Source organism: Candoia aspera, chromosome 6, assembly GCF_035149785.1.
Source record: "Candoia aspera isolate rCanAsp1 chromosome 6, rCanAsp1.hap2, whole genome shotgun sequence".
NCBI lineage: Eukaryota > Metazoa > Chordata > Lepidosauria > Squamata > Boidae > Candoia > Candoia aspera.
Window position 1 is genome coordinate 23,007,972 of NC_086158.1, and position 21,972 is coordinate 23,029,943.

At 41.4% G+C, this 21,972-nt stretch overlaps 1 protein-coding gene across 3 annotated transcripts in view; it reads right to left on the reverse strand.

The window, feature by feature from the left end:
• KCNAB1 (potassium voltage-gated channel subfamily A regulatory beta subunit 1) overlaps positions 1-21,972 on the reverse strand; it is a 176,991-nt gene continuing 155,019 nt past the window's right edge. For all 3 annotated transcript variants that reach the window (XM_063306525.1, XM_063306527.1, XM_063306526.1), the window contains 6 exons: positions 8,031-8,116; positions 7,012-7,132; positions 6,304-6,398; positions 4,039-4,159; positions 393-481; positions 1-214 (listed from right to left, as the gene is read on the reverse strand). In XM_063306525.1, coding sequence (XP_063162595.1) covers positions 125-214; positions 393-481; positions 4,039-4,159; positions 6,304-6,398; positions 7,012-7,132; positions 8,031-8,116 — 602 coding nt within the window. In that variant the 3' untranslated portion in view covers positions 1-124. The remainder of the gene's footprint in view (positions 215-392; positions 482-4,038; positions 4,160-6,303; positions 6,399-7,011; positions 7,133-8,030; positions 8,117-21,972) is intronic.

Sequence of the window (21,972 nt, forward strand, 5' to 3'; positions counted from 1 at the left end):
TGGAGGATCTAGTAAATTACAATTGCAGAGTAATTTTTATTATAACTGGATAGTATCAACTCAGTACACTACTATGTACAGAGCAGTTTTTTAGCCATGCAGTCCAGACTAATCATGCAGTACATTAAGATCTGTAGTCCTTCTTGCAGAAGGGTTTGTTCCCCAAAATGTTATCAATTTCATTCACAATGTGCGATGTCATCTTTGGAAGAACCTGTAGGCAAAGAAGCATACATGTACTTTAACCAGTGTTGCTCTGTGCTTTTGAAAAACAAACTAACATTCCATTCCAAAGGAGCCCAAGCAAAGTTGAATTCTGTAATGCATTTAATTTCCATATGATGGTAATTCTTTTTGCTTTGGCTAATTCCAAAGAAAGCCTTAGTACTTGCCTGTATGGCACCAAGATTTTCTATCAATTGCTCCGCATTGGATGATCCAAGGAGAACAGAACTCACACCTTCATTACGAAGACACCACGCTGGGAACATGGGAAATACATAATTGTTAAGATTGTAGCTTAATCCTGACAAGCGGTATATTTCCGACAATCAAGACTGATTGATTAGAACATCTCTAGATAGAACATTCTGGAGTCAGTAATGATAATATTAAATTGGCAAACTTAATTCCCAGAAACTTTATGAGGCCTTTCACCTCAGCATTATTATTTTTAGTGTAACTGTCTTTCAAAAAAATGCCTTCCCATGGCATCTAGCAGTTCAGTTCCATATCATTTCAGTAAGTTCATAAAAGCATACATTAATTATAAACTAATTCAGTAATATGTTAGTTAAAAAAACAAAAGTGAGATATATAATAAATGTTCAATGAAATGTTGAAGAAAATACATTTTAATTACCTTTCATAAATGCCAAAGGTTTCTGGTAAGTTTCAGAACGATCGTATAGTTTAAGGACATCTTTACTATATGCTTGGTTTTAACTCATAGATGAAAGATTTTCTTTGTAAGAGCAAATGTAAATTGTGAATATTACCTGCAGCTTGCCATTAATTTTCATAGGAATTAATGAACTATGCACATTTTGTGTCATTGATATTATGAAAATGACATAGCTTGCCACATTGATGCAGTTTCATATTTAATGGACATTCATGAACATTACAATCTCACTATAAATACCTATCAAAGAAAGTGTATACTTGTTAATTACGAGCATCCTTATTAATGGAATCTCTGTTCCATATCATGTTGTTAACATAAATAGTGAAACAGGGCTTTTTCAGTGGTGGCACCCAATTAGCAGCATTCTGTAACCTGGAAAATTTTGTTGGCTTCTGCTTTCCTTTATCAGGTGAAGCATGTTTCCTTTCCTTAGTCCCTCCTTGGTGGGAGATGGGCGATGATAAATTTGATTAATAAATACATAAATAGTTTGCTGCTTCTGCTGCTGCTTTCCTTTTAAACTTTGCTGATTAGGGTTTTATTTGCAGGCACCAGGCTAGAAACTGGAAAACTCCGAGTTCTTGTCCCTCCTTAGGCACAAAGCCAGCTGGGTGTGAGATTCCAGTCAGCCTCTGACTCAGAAAATGAAAGTCAGAGGAGGAAATAGAAACTTACCAGGCTGAAACTGGGAAAGTGAAACCCAGAGATGAGTCAGCAGCACGGGAAGAGTCACAGAAGCTGATTGGCCAGTGTTCGGAAGAGGATTTGAATCCTCCAATCAGTGTGTGCCAACAATGGGCAGAAAAGCACACGAAGGAGAAGGCAGCCTGATTGGCTGCAGAAGGGTCCAGGTGCACAAAGGATCGGTATAAAAGGCAGACGCACGAGGAGCAAGCTGCTGGATACAACCGATCCTATAAGCCTGCAGCATCCGCAAAAGAGTCCCTATCAGCATCAGAATCAGCGTGTCACTGAAGAGCAGGCCCACAACTAGGGTCTCTGTCACGCAGGGCAAACATGGATTCCGCGCCCATTTTGGCGCCCCCCCAGCACTCATTTTGGCGCCTCCCCAGCACGGTGCCCAGGGCACATGCCCCGCTTGCCCCCCACAAGTTGTGGCCCTGCCGAAGAAGAATCAGCACAATTGCTCTCCACTGAAGAGGACTTAAATCCTGCTGCTGCTGCCATCAAGGATCCCCTTATCACCGAGCCCAGCAACCTCAGCCTTCCTTCCAGTGTGGCCCTCTGCGTGCATTCCAGGCATGTTTCTCACCCTGTTTTGGGATTTCAGCCAAGTCCAGCATTTCCAGTCCCATCCTGTCGTGCCTCCAGTCCACAGTTCAACCCCAAATCTCTGGGGCAGCCTTGCAATGTTTCTAGATTGCCGGTTAGCTCCAAGTCTTCCATGCAGCTTCAGTGCGCCTTCGATCTCCAGCCTCACCCTGGATCTCCAGCCCAGCCTAGCCGTGCCTCAGTTGCACAACATTGTTCAAGAGTTTCACACCTATCTAGTTGTGAACCAGGTTTGCAACCTTGTCTAGAACCTGTGGTCCAGTCCTGCAGTGTCTTGAGTTCCTTGCCTAGTCCAGAGCTTCCAGTCCAGTCTTGTCTTGTGCCTAGCTTCCAGCCTTGCCAGGAAACTTCAGCTGAGTCCAGCCTTGCTCCAAGTCCTCAGCCTTGCTTCGAGTCTGTAGTCCAGAGTGTCCAGCCCAGCCCAGTGCCTCCAGCCGAGTCTTGCTTCAAGTTCTCAGCCTTGTTCCACGTCTCCAGTTCCGAGTATCCTGTCCAGCCTGAGTCACCAAGTCCAGTCCAGTCCAGTTGTTAGAACCGAGACTTATCCAGAGGGCTCCGTCCAGCTTCGCCCAGCGTTCTGGTGTCAGCCTAGTTCGAGTGGTGCTCCAGTTTGTGGTCATCCAATCCCAGTTCCAGTAGCGCCATGTGCCCTAGCATCTCTGAGCCTTCCAGCCTCCGTCAGAGAATCCTGTTCCACCGCTTTGCTACCATCTCCTCCTGCAACCTTGCCAGTTTCCTTGTTGCTGCCCAGCTGGTCTTGATCGAAACCAGTTACTTCTTGATTCTAAGGACTTGTTTATTGTAAATCGTTATTCAATAAAGAGTATTTTTGATATTAAATCTGCCTGGCTGCCTCATAGTCTGATCAGGACACTGGGTGACTTTGAGCCAGTTACTTCCTCTCAGCCATAGGAAGGAAGCAACAGCAAACCACTTCTGAAAAACCTTGCCAAGAAAACTGCAGAGACTTGTCCAGGCAGTCTCCAAGAATCGGACACAACTGAGCAGATTAAAAAAAAAGGTCTATGAGCTTCTTTGGCTGTGGGTAGATTTGAACCTAGGTCTCTCCAGTCCTGTAGCCATTGCAATACACTTATTTCATTTAATTTTAACTATGGCTGTAATTCCATGCTTAGATTTAAAAAGATGCCACTACAATTATTTCAACATCGAAAGTATATTTAAGTTAATTGGATTCAGACTGAAAGTAGACCCCCTAAACAATGGGATTTAAATCATGAATAATTTAAGTCCTGCTGCTTTTGATGAGCAATCCTTAGCACAGTTAAATCTGGCTTATAATGCAAGTACTTGAAGAAATGGCAAGTAGTTAGCACCGTGTTCCATGAGCCGTTTTCCATTTTCTCTTCAATGGAGAAAGCGTCTCTTCTAAGATGATAATGGACTGTGACTCATAGCTACAACTACACCCAAGGTAAGTTTGCTTCCTGCTTCAGAAATATTTGCTCTATCAATATACAACATATATGCAGATTATTAATTAAATTCACACAATCAGCATATATTTAATTGAGGTCACAGAGCCCAAGCTTTAATTGTTTTTTCCTGCACCTTATCCTGGGATGCAGACAGCATTAGCACTTTTACATAAGCAAATAAATGCATAAATAAAATTATGAGGTCACTGTGGCAAATTCTGAAAGATATCAATGACTAGCTTTTAAACTATGACATTCTATTGCCTCTTTCTACAAATGATTACAAACAGTTTGTCCCTCTACACGAGAACAAGCTCATAATGTCAATATAGTCAAGCATCACTGAGCAAAAGAGGTAAAAAATAAGGAACTGAGAGAGGGGTTCCCCAAATTCCTCACCTACTGCTAGCTGAGGTAGTGTGCATCCAAGGCGTTCAGCAATCGGGAAAAGTTCTTTCAGCTTTGTTTGTTGCTTTCTCCCTTCCTCGCTCACAATTTTCTCCTTTAGCCATTGATAACACTAGCAAATCAAAGCACAACAAAAGACAGTCTTAAAATTTAAATCCAGAGGTGTGAATTTCAACTCACAGAATTTCTACCTAGGTGCCATGCTAGCTGGGAATTGCACATATTGAGGTTCAGCACATATACAGGGCACCACATTGGAGAAGGCTGGTTTACGTCAGCCCTTAATTCTCACCTTCATATTTGCTCCTCACTGATCTTTCAAAGTCTTATGGGAAAATTTATATATTTTACACACCATGAATATTGGTGACATTCTGAATGCATACACTTACATAGTCTGATTACTGAATGAACCCACTTTCTGGCTTCATTCAACATACTGAATCAATATATTAACCAAACAACCTGGATTTTCACTCACACAGGAAAAGAACCATGGTTATTATTAACCAAAGTTAGCACGTTGTGTGAATATATTTCTATTGTGTAGCAGAGAGATAGGGAATTTAAGATCTTCCAGATGTTGAAATGCAATTCCCAATAGCTCTGACCAACCTGATTAATGGTGAGGGTTGCTGAAAACTGTGGTTTAACATCCAGAAGGACTCATATTTTCATCCATACCATGACCTTTCCCTGATATCATCAGTAAGGGTAGCCATACTAACCCTACAATGACCAGCATCCATGAACAAAACTGTTCTAACAAGAATGGTTGGGGGATGGGAGATAGGTTTACTTCTATATTGTGTTTAACCCAATATATTTAATTCACATGCCTAATTTGAGCTAAGCACAACAAAATCTTTTGTCTGTCTATCTCTTGTGTTGGAGAAACCTATCTGTCTTAAAGACTGGTATGTGGAGCTGTGAAGACTGCTTCTGAATACACCACAATAATTGCCATGCGTTGTGTCACCCTTCAAAATGGCAAACAACTTCTATGTTGTTGCCAAGAAAATTGTCTAGACATAAGTGAAATATTTAGATAAGTTTGGATGCCAACTGACTAGATTCCCAAGTCAGAAGGCATGTCTTTAATTACTTGGGGAAAACGTTGAACTTTCACAACTGGAAGTGATGATGTGGCCAGACCAGAGACAGAAGGAAGTCTGGTCACTGATGGTGCCAGCTCTGAAAGAGGGATGCTTTGTGCCAGCTCTGAAAGAGGAGTTCTTTGTTTTACAAGTACATATAAGTACTTGTAAAAGTACATAGAGTTGGAAGAAGGAATAGAAAAAGCACAAATGAAAGCAGAATTGAAGAATATTGTTGGAAGTTCTATGAATGAGTGAACTTAAATGGTCTGGAATAAGCCACTTTAAATCAGATGATTAGATTAGATGAGACAATATTCCCCTGGGAATGATATTCAAAAAAGATATTGCTAAGTATTAGCTTAGCTATAACCCAATATATGATAGGATCTTATCTAGTAGAATTAGTGGCTAACCAGTAGACATTAATGTTATATTGATGTATGCATTTAATACAGACATAGTGGTTAAAGAAACTGAGAAATTCTATGGCAAAATGGCAACCTGCAGCATTTAGAAACAACACAATGCCACTAATGAGTGTTTGGAATGCAAAGTTGGAGAAATGGAAGAACCTGGAAATACAGTTAGATTCTGATTGAATAAATGCAATAATATAGGAGATGGGTAGAGTTTTGCAAAGAAAATCTTTGTTCACCGCTAACACTTCCTTCAAGCAACGTAGATACAAACTCTACAAATGGACATCACCAAATGGACCATATTGGAATAAACTTAGCTATATATTAGGAAATAGAAGATGGAGAAGTGCAATCCAGCCCACCAAGACACTTTCTGATGCAGATTATGGAGCCAATCATGATTACTAGGTCAAAATATATGGATTAAACTTAAAAATTCAAAGAGAAGACATCTTGTCAGAGTATAAGATCAACGTAAGGAACAGATTCAGTATGATTATGTGAAAGGAAACCTGATGAGCTATGGGAAGAAATAAGAGACTTTGGGAAACCTAGATTTCTTCTAGAGATAAAGATACATATTGTCCCCCAGATTTGTTTACAGTAAGTAGAAAATATATTGTAGGAATGGAAGTTGCTGGGGGAAAAGGGTCATGGTTCTAGGGACCAAAACAGTTCAGGACTAAGGTGAAGCTCTGTGTCAGGCAGGTTGCCCAGGTAGCCTGTGGAACAAGTACCTTCAAGGATGCCCTTGATCCTTCAGGGATTCCACTGGCATATTTTCCTGAGATAATCCCACAAGCAAGTGGAGACCAAGTCATTGCTCCAACTCCTACGGAACAATCAATGAGACAAGACAACATAAATATTACAGATTATATAAACTGATACAAACCGTTTTAAAACCCCAAACAATAAAACGACAGAAACCATTTATCTAAGAAAAGCTACATCGTTCTGAGGCTTAGAAAATGTCCAGTCAGGAGATTAGAGATTTTTCAAAATAATGCACAATATATAAAAAATGCATATGATTTTATCCTATTTTATGCAAGCACCAATCCCATGTGGGGAATCTCACAGAGACCAGAATGAAGCAGTTGTGCAATTCAGTGCCTATTTTCTTGAAGACCAACCCCAGTCCTTTCACAGAGGCTTACTTCTTTGAAAGCTGATTTAGGATTACAGCTTTAGACCCTTTGGGAATGAGAAAATGAACATCTGTAGTTTTGATATATGACAGAAAAAAGCTGCTGCAGTAGCAAGGAAGACTTGCTGTCAATTCCTTCCTTGCATAGGGATAATTCCTCCAGGCATGAGACTTACTGTACCCTGTGATAATGATTAAACAGTAGGGGATAGGCACTGTCTCTGGGTATATGCTTTGGGCATAAAAAGGATCAGTTTAGCATTCCTTTATGAAAAATGCTGTCTTGGAACATTACCTATCTTGTGGTATAATTCCGGCAACTGAACCTCTACTTTTTCTCTTTGGAAAAGGTGGTATTCTGCTTGTTCACATACTGGTGGGATCATGTTAAACTGTCTTGCTACCGAATATGCTTCCTGTTGAGAATCAGCAGCAAAAGAAAAGTACATTAGCAGGGAGAATTCCTCAGGCATAAAATCATACATCAGTCAAACCCACTGTTTTTCCTTCCCCATTCAGGTGTATTTATTAAGGACCTGACACTCAGTCTACCTAGTGAATAGATTAAAAATATTTTGATCAATGGAAAAGGCACCACTCTGAATTATATGATAGGGTTTTTTAAAAAAAAAAATACCACGAAACTGCAGATTGCACATTCTCTCATGGGTGACAAAACATCATTTGCAAATACTTGTGTGCATTAAGTAAAGACAAAGGCCATTATGTGGACAACTATATACAGTAGCTGCCATGAATGCACTATGGCAATGTACAAATTGAAATGATAATTAGAAAGCTACATTTTGAAAAGTGTAGCTTCAGTTGCTGGCTAACAGTGAATGAAATAGCTGTTGAATTATAAAGTGGTTATAGGAACATACAAATCAACATATGTTGGGAAACGATATCTAAGAATGTGACAGTGAAGACTTAGGTCTATGTCAAGTTGATCATGCATCACACTGATGCATTGTTAATCCCTCTAAGCAGACACCCTGCTTGTCATTCTTCTGGCCTTGGGGGACAAATGAGGAATTGTAGAGAGAGTTAATATTTGGGCCAATCCCAGTGTTTCTACAATTTATTCAAAAGTGATAACATAGGAGATGCAGGTACTAATCTCTCTATATTTTGGTGTTTTCCCACAGTAAGAGGAAAATGCTTGATGCTCAGGTACGTGGCCCACAAAAGTGAGAAAATAAAAGCACAGTTAGTTCATACCAGACTTCTGAATGGAACAATTCTTGATGTTTGATTTAATGTGAATTAATTGATTAAGCATTATTGTTCATTCCTGAAAAGTTAGATTACCATGATCTCCATGGCACTCCAGCGGGAAGTCCCCCAATACATTGTCATCCCTCGGTCAATCACATGTGTCATTGCTCGGACAATCTCTAAAGCAGGGGGGAAAAAGCAGAATTATGCAGCAGATGCTAGTAGATAACAGCCTACTTCATAGGCCAATATTTTCAACTTATGCAAGAGAAATGGAGTATATACTGGTGCTGGCACTGCCTTCTTCTATTGCTAGCATCTTTCATGTTGATGGAGAAAATCTGTAGAGAAATTCTAATTGCATTCAGCTGAACTGGCTTAAGTGCTGTACACAATGACAAATCCTGATCACAAAACATTTCCAGAAACCTTTTAGACTGTCTGCAGGTCTTGCCCATGAACTTAGGGAAGCTGGGGATAGAGCGATAAGCAGGATTAGAGCACTGTCCCTGTTCTTCCTCTCTCTTGATTTGTTTAACCTGAGGAGTAATAAATGTAACAAGATACATATTACAGTGGTGCAAGGCATTCAAGACATGTTGGTCTGAAGGAAGCACCCCTCCTCAAAGCATGGAAACAGGCACACCCCTCTGAAACTTTCGCAGGTCATCTCTGCATTTATGGGCATGAAAGGCTGTTTTGCATTATTGGCAGTGTATGCAAAAATGCTATCTATGCACACACAGGCAACCCAAGAAAACACTTTCTTTATGCTAAGGTGCTTTGTGTTGCATTGTCTTCTATTCACATATAGATACATGTCCCTGTTATGTAGTTCACTGTTCTCATATATGAATATCACCAAAAGGTATCTTATATCTAACAGATATTACATAAGAATCCTTTAAAAAGATTTTTCACACTTCCCCTTTCAATACATCCACATTCCACTTGGCCAGTAGCCATCTTTAATGAAATCCACCCTTACTGGGAAGAAAGGAAAAGCTGCTAGCATAAAGTCTTTCCTCATTTTTGTGCTGTTTCCCAGGAGTTCTGCATTATAAAAAACAGTGAGATAGGAATGTGTACATCATGACCTCAGGAGGAGAAAAATCTGGCAGATGGAGAGGGGGTTAACACTCAAACTGTTTCTGTTTTGCAGCCTCCTCTAGACATGCATATGGATGCACAGAAAACTGTGCCACTTTGCTTCACTGATTATCCCCATGGAAGTGTCTTCTGGGCTTGCACATGCATGTACGCCCCAAAGACCTCAGGAAGGTCTGAAGAAGTCACATTGCACCTGCTTAATATCTTCAAAGAATGGATACTGCACAGCCCAAATGCAGAATATAACTGTTTGAAGGGATCTGTGATGACTGGAACACTTGTGCATTCATTCAATTACAACTCATAAGCTCCTACTTACAAATCTATTTTAATGAAGCGTAGAGTTCAGTACAGAGAAAAAGTTGTGAATGGAATTTCCCATGCGTTTCTACATTTTAAAATCACAGTAACTTCAAATTCCCCCCCACTGCCCTCCCCACTGCCCCCCCACTGCCCTTCTCGTGTCAGCAGATGGCTGTAACTGTTCTTTGCAAATGACCTTGCTGCAAAGAGCAGCTAGCCCAAACAAGATGATTCACGCTCCAACATGCTCCCCCTCCCTGCTGGTCAACTCGCAGGTTGACACAGGTTGCTGCAAGAGGGATGTGAGTCAGATAAGATGTTCTGGGAACATTTAGTGGGGAGCATGACAGGACCCTACCCCCCATGCCAAAGAGAATTAAGTCAGGGCAATCTTAAGTTTCTTTTTCATTTCCTCCTCCCTTTCTGGGTTAAGCTGGTGTTTACATACTGACCACTGAACACCTCCTTCAAGTCTGTCTCTGTACTTGTCTACAGTATTAAAGAAATTAAATGAAACTTTAAATAGCAAAATACCTATGAGTTGGAACTCACAAAACATCTCCAAAGAATGCCAAAAACATTGTTCTCATGTGAAATTGCATGACATCTTACAAGATTTGGCCATTTCATGAGATTTCAGTCACAGATTTTTTTTTAAATTAACATATGGTAAGAAGCACTTCAAAAGGTAATTGACCCCTGAAGCAGAGAGTGCACATATCTTTCTGTCACTCTTTCTAGATGCTTCCTTTTATAAAGTGAAAATAAAATGAAAGATGATGTTTTGGCTTGCGAAGACTGAGCTGGTGGACAATTTTTATCTACATATTGCTCCTCAAAGCTTAGCAATCAATGTCAGAAGTCACAAAAAGACTGCATCTCACAGTTGTGCCAGCAGGCAGGACAAGGGGATCAAAACTGGCAAGACAGCACACGTGGTGTCACAACTGCAAGCCCCGCCCTTTTGAATGTGTGTGTAACATTGATAAACATACAAAAGGGGCAGGGCTTGCATTGTGATGCTGCTTCTGCCATCTTGCCATGGACACAACTTATAAGGATGGATGTTGGTCAACAGTTAAAGGGTGGCAACACTACTTATGTGGTAAAACTATGAAAGTTTAATAACACAAGAGGGCAGCATTGTAGAAAGAGTTAAATGGGATTTCTAGGTACATAGAATTAATTCCTCAAGTGCAAGGCAACGAACTGAATTGAGGACAAGCTATACAAAGACCATATAGTGGTGCATTTGTACAGATCCTGTTTATTTGGACCTGCAAAAAAGCATGAATGAATCATTGGATCCACTGTAAAACTGCTCTCATTGTTGAGAAATCTTTTTTTTTTTTTAATTCATTTGGAACTTCCCTCAAATCCATGTTTCATGGCCTGTACTCTGGAACACTGATCCTCTCTTTTGAAGCTAAGCATTTACTTACCTACTCCTTCAGTCCCTTTTCACAGAACTTAGTCCCCTTGTTAGAATTCCATTGCCCCTTCTGTACTTGTAAGGTAAAGGGTAAAGGTTTCCCTCGACGTAAAGTCCAGTCGTGTCCGACTCTAGGGGGCGGTGCTCATCTCCGTTTCTAAGCCGTTAGAGCTGGCGTTGTCCGTAGATCCGTCCGTGGTCATGTGGCCGGCATGACGACACAGAACGCCGTTACCTTCCTGCCGAAGCGGTACCTATTGATCTACTCACATTTGCATGTTTTCGAACTGCTAGGTGAGCAGGAGCTGGGACTAGCAACGGGAGCTCACCCCGTCGCGCGGATTCAAACCGCCAACCTTCCGATCGGCAAGCTCAGCAGTGCAGCAGTTTAACCCGCAGCACCACCGCATCTGTACTTGTAGCCTCTTCTATATTTTTACTGTTTCTACTTATAAGCTTTTGGAATGGCCATCAGCTATGCATTTGGAGACTCGTAGATCTGTTGATTTGGTGGTTTTCTCATTTGGTTTCAGGGCCTGCTAATTAGCTTTAAGAACCCATGCTGCTGACTGGTATTTTCATTTTTCTTTCATTGTCCCATCAGGATATCAGTTTTGTCCAGTCCTGTTTCAAACATGCCTATTTTTGTCCCATATTTTAGCTACTTGCTCCAGTTTTTTTAACCCCTTTGTTGTACTTGGCCAATGAATCATCCTAGCTGACATTTGCTGTTTTAAGATGTATGCTCTTGGAATATTGGGGGTGGGGGATGAAGGGGGCTACTATTTTGCCATTCTGTGAGTGTGTATGCAATCCCTGCAAAATATTTTTAGATAGTCTACAATCCCTTTTTCGTTGAGGTTTTTGAGAAGCTTGTGTGACTTCAGCTGCCCTATAGGAAACATATTAACTGGGCTCTTTTCAGCCACAATTCAGGCCCAGAAATGGGAGTAAGATAACCTGGGTTGTTCTGGTGCACTCTTCTTGGTCCTGTTTGACTTTCTGATACCATGGTATTTTTTTGGATTGCCTTGAAGATTTGAGGATTGAATACATGGATTTACAGTGGTCCTGCTCTTTCTTTAAATGGCAAGGTCCTGTCAGTGGCACTGGGGAAGGAGAGTTTGGCCTGCTGGGTACAAGCATCAATTATCTTACTCCTGGTTTTTAACACTGTCAGCCACACTAGGTAGGCCAGACCAGAAAATCAATTCCACAAGGAGACCAGAACTATACTTTACTGAGATAAACTATAATAACAGAGTCTTGCAAGCCTGAGTATGCTGTACCTCTTCTCCATCTTATACTTCAGTGAATCAGGGAGGTGTTTGCCTGAGCTGCTTCCAAATATTATCTTGTTTCCCAGGACTTGCTTCTGCTTCTTTTGCCTAGGTAATGGTTCTTGCATATTTCTGTCAAAATCACCTCCCTTACTCTTTATAAACATCTATATGAGGCCTCTGGAAGAGGTCATCCCTCTATTCGGGATGAGGTATCATCAGTGTGCTGATGAAACCCAATTATAAAAAGTCTAAGCCAGAGATACTGTTGAAGCATGACTCAGTGCTTAGAGACTATAAGGGTCTGTATGTGGTGAAACAAGCTGAGGTTGAACCCAAACAAAATAGAGTTACTCTTTGTCCAGAGATCATTCTGGATGAGGAGGCACTTATCCTGAAGAAACAGGTCCACAACTTGAGTATCCTCTTGAATTCATAGCTACTGCTAAATGGCCAGATGGAGGCTATGGCTGAAGAGACTTTGCCCAGCTCCCACTGATGTTTCAGTTGCAGCCCTACCTGGAGTAGGACGACTTAGTGAGGGTAACAAATGTCCTTATCACCACCCTTAGTGTCTACTGCAATTCACTCTACATTGGACTACCTCTGAAAACTACTCAAGATGCAACTGGTGCAAAATGTGGTGGGCTATATGCCGATGGATGACAGCCATTATACCTGAGTTATGCTTTTATTACAGATATAGCACTGGTTGCTGGTAGGCATTGGGATACAATTCAAAATATTGTTTTTGACCTGTAAAAACCTTAAATGGCTTGGTTCCTAGGTACTTGCAGGATTGTCTTCTCTAGGTAGAAATGATTGACCTAGCCTGCTTGAGTTTGCTTCTAGGTACTGACTGATTCACTTGATACAGATGTGAATGGTGCAGATTCTGGTTCACATGAAGTGAGGTTGATAGGTGCATAAAGACACTGCTTTTCTGTGATGACATTCTCTCTTTGGAGAGCAGATCAGTGCCAAGTCTGGTTTCTTTTTGAAGGGTGGTCAAAACAGTGTTATTCCGAAAGGCTTTTGGGAACGGATGTTAGCTGATGCTGTCTGATGCTATCTGATGGTTAAAATGATAGCTATAGTTGATTTTACTTTTTACTGAAGTAAAATCAGCATATGCTTTTAACCTGTATTGTTTTTGTTGCTGCAAACTACCAGGAGTCTTTCTGATTCTAAAGAGTATAAATTAAATAAATAAGATCTCAAAGTGTGAAAATGCAACCCAAATAGATGGACCATATTTCAGTTTTGATGGCAAAATAGTGTCCTTTATTAACTGCAGGCGCAGAATTGTCTTCATGGTGCTTATAGCTCTGTTCTTTAACACCATTATGCTTGCTTGATTCCTGCTTGGTGCTGCAGGAAAGCGCTGCAATCTGTGTATATGATCTAATGCAAAGACTATAGGTCAGTTCACACGGCCAGGTTTTTTTCCAACATTACTGCCTCCTATGTGTTGGAAGTAAATGACTAAGCAAGAGAGACAACCCAAAGAGCCAAGAAAGTCACAAATAAGCATCACTGCCAACAAGTCTTTGGCTCAACATACATACATACATACATACATACATACATACATACATACATACAGGAAACATTGCTAGCCTCCCGTTTTCTACCTGTGGCAGGTGATCTACTCTGGCATACATTCTCTGACCAGTTGTGGGTTTCCAAGATCTCATTTCCAGACTGGAATCTCATGTCACCTGCTATCATGTCACCATCCTTTTAACTGGAGATGCCAGAAGCTGGAGGCAAATCGTGTAACTTATCACTAGGCAGCACAGTTTGAGAACTGACTTGGGAAGCATACATCACATTATTGTAAACCTCACCCCCTCCACTGTTCTAGAAATACCAGCGTTACTGAAACTGAAACATGATCCAAAAAGCTAACCAAGTGGTACCAAGAACTTTCCACTAAAAAAGAAAAGAACTAAAACAAGTAAACTTTGCCAGTTTCCTAACTGCGTTACTCAACATCACCAATCTATTGGCTGACAGCAAAGGGAATAAACACAGTAGAACTTCTTTACATCACCATGATTCTTTTCATGGTAGAATTTGTTTTCTCTTCGGCCTTGTTTATTTTTTTTAACATTTAAGGCTGTGTTCCTTTTGGCATTAACCCCTCCAAAAGGTTATTTGCATGAATAATCAAATATACACAATAGCTATTTTTGTTTTTCGCAGGTCTTTAGTGAGGCATGTGTTAAATATGCTATTTTCAAAGGATCACTTTCTGGTTCTTCAAAGTAGCCAGAGAGAATGTAATTGTGGGTATCCCCATATTATATCACATCCAAAGACCCAGCCCTGCAGAAGTATGGCTCACATAAATTTTACATCTCTAACTTCCATTTCAGCTTCAGTTGGGCAACCTTGGGGCGGGGGAGAGGGATCTCATCTGCTTTTCTGCAATGTGCTGAAGTCCTTCTTTAAAGGGTGGGCATGGGCTGAAAAGTGGGCAGAACATAGTGAAAAGGGGGTCAGATTGAAGTGATCAGGACAAAAAAAAAATCCAAATGTACATTTGCATAGCCAAAAATAAAATTAAGCAGTATTAAAGGGAAATGTCATACTTTCATAATGCTACATGATGATGTTTTCCTTTTTAGATACATTTGGGGTCTTTTGTGATGTTGTTTTATGTTAAGATTGTTAACCACCCTTCAGGAATGGGTGAAGTATAGTGAAAAAAAGTCCACACCCGAATAAATAATCTCCATCACATTTAGTAATAAATGTGGGGATTTTAGGGGTCCCACAAGAACTTCAGTAAGCCATAAGTGGCTGGTGGGCAAACACAGTGAATGACAAACCCATTTCTATGTAATCAGATAGAACACTGAGCAGTGTAACCTGGATCTTATAAATATTCTGTGCTTCTGATCTTGCTCCTTTGCAGCCTCTTATGCAAGCTTCCCCTGCATAGTTGTGTACTGTGCAATAATGTAATAAAACACTGCCTAAATAAATACAAAATAATAGTAATATATAGTTGTAAGCACCATATCTTCAAATATAGCCTAGGCAGAGAGAAAGGTGGACTTAAGAGATCTAGTGTGAGGGCCATCTAAACAGGGTGGCAGGATCTGGACTGTGTGTTTATGCATATGTGTTTGTGTGTGTGTGTGTGTGTGTGTGTACAACTTCTGCCACCTCAAGAGCTGCATCAGGCTTTTCAGTACATATTGAAGATCTGTGCTCAAAAAGCAGATGGAGCTAGGATCCGTTGCAGAGAGAAAAGATGGGGGACCTGATGGCCTAAATGAGAACTTGAAGTTCCCCCAAAGCTTGAGGTTCCTGTTTGCCTTTTAAAACCCCTCCACCCCTCAAAAACAAAACAAAACAAAACAAAACAAAACTCTGTAAAAAGACACAAACAAAGCAAGGTCTACAAAGTTGATTCCAACTACTCTGGGAAGCCTGGAAAAAGGAGGCTGGAGGGTCACACATACCTGAGCTAGGCTAACCCAATTTCTCCTAAAAGGATGTCAAACCCCACTGCTGAGTTAACTGTTCCACAGGAGAGACACCATCCTGGCCCTGGTGTTTCCTGCCTCTTGTCATCTCTGTCCTAGAGATACCCATGAGATTTAAGGCATTTTTCTGAATTATCCTAGTAGAAAACTCAGCATACAATTGTCACAGATAATTGTATCTGTTGCTGCACTTAGACAGCATGGCTCTTAATTACAAAGGTTTGGTTTAGAAAGAAAGAACAACAAAGAAAGAAATGGCGTCCTCCCAACACCCCCCCCCCAATCCCCCCAAAAGATTTATCCATCAGGGCTGTAACTTCAGAACTTTGTTTATGTGCACAAATGAGCAGTTCAGAATGACATTAAGTGCAGAGTTGCCATGGAAACTCTACACATGGTAGGATGGCAATGAATTAGCTCTGGGTTTTTTTCTTAATTTCTTGATCCTATGCAAATTCTTCTGGGGAGAAGCAGGAGTTATTCCACACAAAAAGCATTGTTGATTGCAACCTTAATCTTTACATTTCTACTAGGAAGAAAGCAACAATATTTTTATTTATTTATTTGTCAACTTTCTCTGCCACCCATCTCATATACAATGACTCTTAACTGGAGTCTACATGTTAACACAAGGATTTAGGTAAATGCATATATGCATGTACGTGCACGCACACACACACACAGACACACACAAACTTAAACACCATGTGTAAGAGTTGAGTGAGTGGTTCTGTCCAAGACCATCATTTGTCCCACTTACTTTGCTTCCACCCACAACTAGAACATGGTCCCTGATAACTTTGCCACCAAAGGTACAGCACTAAATTTCTGCCATAACAGAAAGGAAAATTGAAAGTCAGATAGAAAAGCTAAAGAGCTGATTGATTGATTGATTGATTGATTGACTGATTGATTGAAAAAAAGTTAAAGAAACTTTGAAACTCCAGCTAGAACATAATGCATTCCAGATATGAAAGGTCTAGGCTGCAAAAATCCAGATGGCCAACAGAGGTCAGCAAAAAGGTAAAAGAACATTCTTAACACTCTGCTTCCATCTAGTGGTTCCTTGGATTTGTGCAGCCCAGATACGATAGCTCTATATAAATAGGCCAACACTATGCTTTGTTTGAGGGAGTGTGACTGATATCCAAAAGCTAAGCTGAATCAGACTTGATTAATGTTTGGATAGGAAATACCAAGGCATAGGCTGAAAAGTCAAGAAAACATCCCAGAAGGTGGTGGGGGCATGTATATGAATCTGTAGGAGACTGTTCCATAATTGGATAACTTGCACACATCCAGAATTGATGGACGAATAAAAGGAACCCACGGTGTTGGATTGTGCCTCAAAGCCTGCTTGTCTTCCAAGTTCTAAAACCTTGGGTCCCTGAGCACACTTTTTTTCAGAACAGGTAGATCATAAATCCATGTAGTTGGTCTGTAAGCTGTGGATTGCTACTTCTCGCATTTCTGAAACTCATGCAAATTATTTTTCTCCTTTGCAAACAACAGGAACATAATTATTGCAACCTCAGTTTTGTTGTTTTGTGTCTTTGGTGTATATGTATGTATGTATGTATGTAGAGGGGTGTTTGTGTGTGTGCGTGCGCACAAGTATGTATGTGTGTGTGTATTTATTTTCCCAAAGTGGGCTATTTACAACAGAGGCTTCAGCAAAGTGCTTTTGGGTACTATTCCCAAACTTGATTTTTTACATTTCTGTAAAGCACAGTCCTGTTGGAAGTAGTAATCTTCAAAAACAATTATAAAGACTATACATGGATGTACAGAGAGCAAAGTTCTTTATTCCCAGTGCAGAAAGACAACCTGACAGTTGCTGTGATATATGCCCACACAAGATAATCCACCTCATAATTTAAAAGGATGAACTAGATGTATAACTTTTTATACATATTATATATATTTATACACTATTTTGGACTGCCTATGCTTTTCCTTTATCTGGTTTCCTCATGAGACCTGGGGAAGATGGCCTCACATGGCCAGCAGCTGCCTCATGAAGGGCACGGGTGGGTAGGTCTCATCAGCAGCAGGAGCAAGAAAACGGCAAAGATCGCCTGGGGCGGCAGAGCACATGGTGGCAGAGGCCTTGGAGTGCAGGGTGGCAAGGGCGACTCTGGCTGGGACTGGGCTGGGGTGGCTGGGACTACCTGGGATGCAGCGCCCTTGCGCCATGCTGCTGGGCCAGGCAGGGGCTGGGCTTTGCATGGTGCAAAGGGGCTTCCTGGCTACTGGGCTGGGCTGGGCTGGGGCTGGGCACTGCTCAGGAAGCCCCTTTGCTCCCCACACTGATGAGTCAGGCTGCAAGCTTTTTGCAGCCCTAGAGCCATGGCGCTCCAGGAAGCCCTCTGTGCCATGCTCTAGGGCTGCAAAAAGTTTGCAGCCTGGCTCAAGAGGCCCCTGCCCCAGCCTGGCAAAGCAGCATGGTGCAGAGAGGCTTCACGCAGCACAAAGGGGCTTTGCTTTGCTGGGCCGGGCTGGGGCTGGGCTTCGCATGGCGCAAACGGGTTTCCTTCCAAAGGCGAGCTCAGGAAGTCCAGGAAAAGAATATGCTGCAGCTCAGGGGCTTCTTGGCACGCTGTGGCTCTGGGGCTGCAAGCTTTCTGCAGCTGCAGAGCTGTGGCATGCTTGGAAGACCCCTTGCGCTGCCTGAAGCCCAGACCTAGCCCAGCCCAGCAGCGTGGTGTAAAGGGGCTTCTTGGAGTGCCTGGGCCTACAAAAAGCTTGTAGCCCCAGAGCTGTGACACACCCAGAAGCCCCTGAGCCTCAGCTTATTCTTTCCCCAGCCTTCCTGAGCTCACACCGCACCACAGTAACCCCCTCCCTAACCATGCATGGCCTGTGCTGGCCCTCCCAGGCCTCCCCCACCCTCTGTAGCACCCCCGTGCTCCTTACCTGGGACTTCCACCTCTTCCCACTCAATGACCCATGCGTCTTGGGGCTACGATGGCAACTGGGACTGCCCGGGATTGCCATCACAAAGAGATGTGGTCACATGACATAGTTCTTTATGACTGCATTGCTTAGCGGCAGAAATTCTAGTCCCAGTTGTGGTTGTAAGTCAAGGACTACCTGTATGTCTTAATATAAGGCAAAGTGTGTCCAACCCTCCCCATAATGTGAGAATGTCTAGAATTCTGAACTCTAAAGAATACTATTGGTATCGACTCATGCTAAACAATTCACCCAGGCATTCCTCACAGGGAGCAAGTGTTTCATCAAGGACAGGGTAACGGAAGTAAAAATCATTATCTCTGAAAAATAAGAGCAATCTGAGCACAGACAAAACCTATTCTCCCGAGCTTCATTAAAAACCTACAAATACCTCTAAAAAGAGTACCAATTATGATTCCATGAATATTTCCCTTACACAAAAGGAAGTAAGACCTTGCACAGATGCTCCTCTCCACTGCAAGTGAATCACAGCAACATTGCTCTCCCCATTTTGCTCAAAGCACATCAGCAGTCACACAGTAGGAACATTTCCAAAAGATGATGCGAGAGGTATAATTATCACAAACACCATGTGGAGTTCTTTGTATTTTCTTCTCCGTTTTCCTAATACGAGTTCATGTGAGGTTAGCCTCCCACAAGTAGTTATTCTCCTGTCAATTTAGGATGTGAACAAAGAGGCTTTGCCCATTAGTTCCTCTTCCTCAGTTCAAGACTGTCTTACACCCTCTCCACAGATGCATAGTTATAATATCCCTGAGCTAGTTCCTTTTGCTTCATGAATCCTGTGATTAAGGAGGAGGAAATCAAGAGCTGGTGCTTGAAAACATGACAGGTTTAAAGGAAGAAGGGGAAAAATCTGAGAATGACCAAAGTCGTGCAGATGTAACTGTGTTCCTGACCAACTTGTATTCTCTTAACAATAATACAGAAATACAGTAAAAATGAATAAACTAGAATTCTGGATTTAAAAGTGAAATGGGTGCATGTGTGGAATTGGCTAAATTGTGATTTGTTTTGTTTTGGCTTAGGTTTTATGTGAACCCAGCCACTAAAATATGTTTTATGGCTTAGTGCAATCTGTGAAACAAGACAATTGTGGTTTACTCAATAAACCATGGTTAGTACAAGGTACGAACCAAACCAATGATTACAAATATAATAGGTGTTTATGTGCTTAAGATACAGAGACCTTGGAAAATACAAGGACACTTTCCAGCCTGCTACCTCAAGTGTTTTGAAGAGTTCTTAAATTTCCCATCAAGCTTTGGAGTTGCAGTCCCAAAACATCAGGAGAATGCCATGTTAAGGAAGATTTTTCTACATTCCCTCATCCAAATTTTTCCAGCCAACAGTACCATAAGATAGGCTAAACTGAGAGACATTGACTGGCCCAAAGTAAACTTCTATGGCTAAGGATGGGCATGAACCAAAGCCTGTATTAATTGGGTTTGCTGTCCGAGGCAGTCGCTAAATGAGAACTACCTGTAGTGGTTAAGCTGTTGGACTAGGACTGGGCAGACCCAGCTTCAGCATGAAAGTGTAGGCTCTCTTAGACCAACAACCCCTCAGGGTTGTTGTGGGGATAAAAAGAAAGATCCTCTAGTTAGCTGCCTTGAGCTATAGAGAAAAGGTGAGGTAGACATCTAATAAATAAACAAAAAATGAAATGAAATAAGAGAAATTGCCATTTTAAGAGTAGTGTGGTTTAACAGAAAGGTGCAAACAGAATTCCAACAGTGTTGATACCTTGACAAATTAACCTGCCATTGCCATTCAGCAGAATGGTAATTCTGTGTAGTGAACTAATTGCCTTCACTTTAGCCAGTTGAGGAATATATTCTTGGGAGCTGTTGCAGCATGAAATTTGGACTAATGATCAAAGTTTGAATTAATGATCAGTTGGGAAATGCAAGATATAAAACAACACAGAGTGAAGGGGGAATGGAGTGATCCATGGAATTTGTTGTTGTTGCTGAAGTTAGTCTGTGGCTTCACAACAGAGTAGACTGACATACCTTGTTTGCACAGCATGACAGTGAAACACCACGACATTAAATCATGCAGCTCACCAAAGCTTATGTCTTTGAAATTTGTTGGTCAGAAAAAGTGCTACCAGACACGTTTTTTTGGTGCCCTAGATTAACATGACTCTCCTCCTACAATGAGGAAATCAAGTAGGATAGACAGCTGTCAACAGGATATCCTACCATCAGCAAGATATTTACTGTTTGCTTATCTGGAGGCTGAACTGTTTCTTCTCTAATACAACTTTGTTTGGTTCAGTTGTTCACAGCTTGCAACTACTCAATTCTTTTGGATGCATCTTGGGCAAACTATTGTTTTTATGCTGGTAAAAGACAACAGGTTTATGATAACAGGCTTATGACAAATTTTGTTTTTGTTTTTTTGATAAAGTGATTTATTTTATCCTGTTTGATTTGAAACAGACTTGTGGTCATGTGCCCACTGAAAGACTTCTAGGCTTGGGAGGCAATTGAAATAACGAGCAAAGTTGAGAAGAAGATGCCTTTTGTCCTGCACCAATTTTCCTAATAGAAAAGGAGTCTCGTAGCCCGTTTGTAACTTGAGAGGGTTGTGCAACTGAGACCAAGGCTCTTTCCAAGTCAGTTTGCCAGGTAACGGGAAGACAGTGGGAGAATTCCTAGAGGGGGGGGGGGTAAGATGCACGTATAATACTCCATAAAAGGCCTCTCTGTGGGATCTGCTATTTTTTTCAGAGTTCTTTTATACTTTGTCTGAAGAAATTCATGGTTTCCTTGTGGAATAGACAATAATGTTATTGAGGAATGAACATAATCAGCAGAAGAAAAATTGAGATGCTGACCACAAATGGCAAATTAATACATACTTCACTACTGCTGCCACCACCATATACTGCATGTTAGAGTTTAACAGGGGGAAGAGTTTATTAAGTGAACTGTACAGAAGACCCGATAGAAGGAATTGTTCCAAATTATCATCCCCAACCTAATGCCCTTCATTTGTGTTAGGACTACATGCTTGCAGGGAACTGTGGATGCTGTCCTCACAACACATGTAATGATCACCAGGATAGGGGAAGCTGGATTGGTTACAGTGGCTGGAAGTTCTGGAACTGTAGTCCCAAAACATGTCAGGAGAGCAATATTTGGGGGAAAGCTATTACATGCACAGTTACCTGGGAGTATGTCTCACCAAGAGAGCCAGTTTGGTGTAGTGGTTAAAGCAGGTGTGTCCAACCCCCAGCCCATGGGGCGCATGTGGCCCTGAACAGCTAGTAATGTGGCCCCAAGGATGAAGTATACGAAGAGTAAAATTAGCATTAAAATTTCTGATGAGCAGCTTGAGAACTCACTGAGAATTGCAACCACTTTCATCGAACCAGACATTGATGCATTAGCTTCACAAAAACAAGGTCAAATATCCCACTTGTT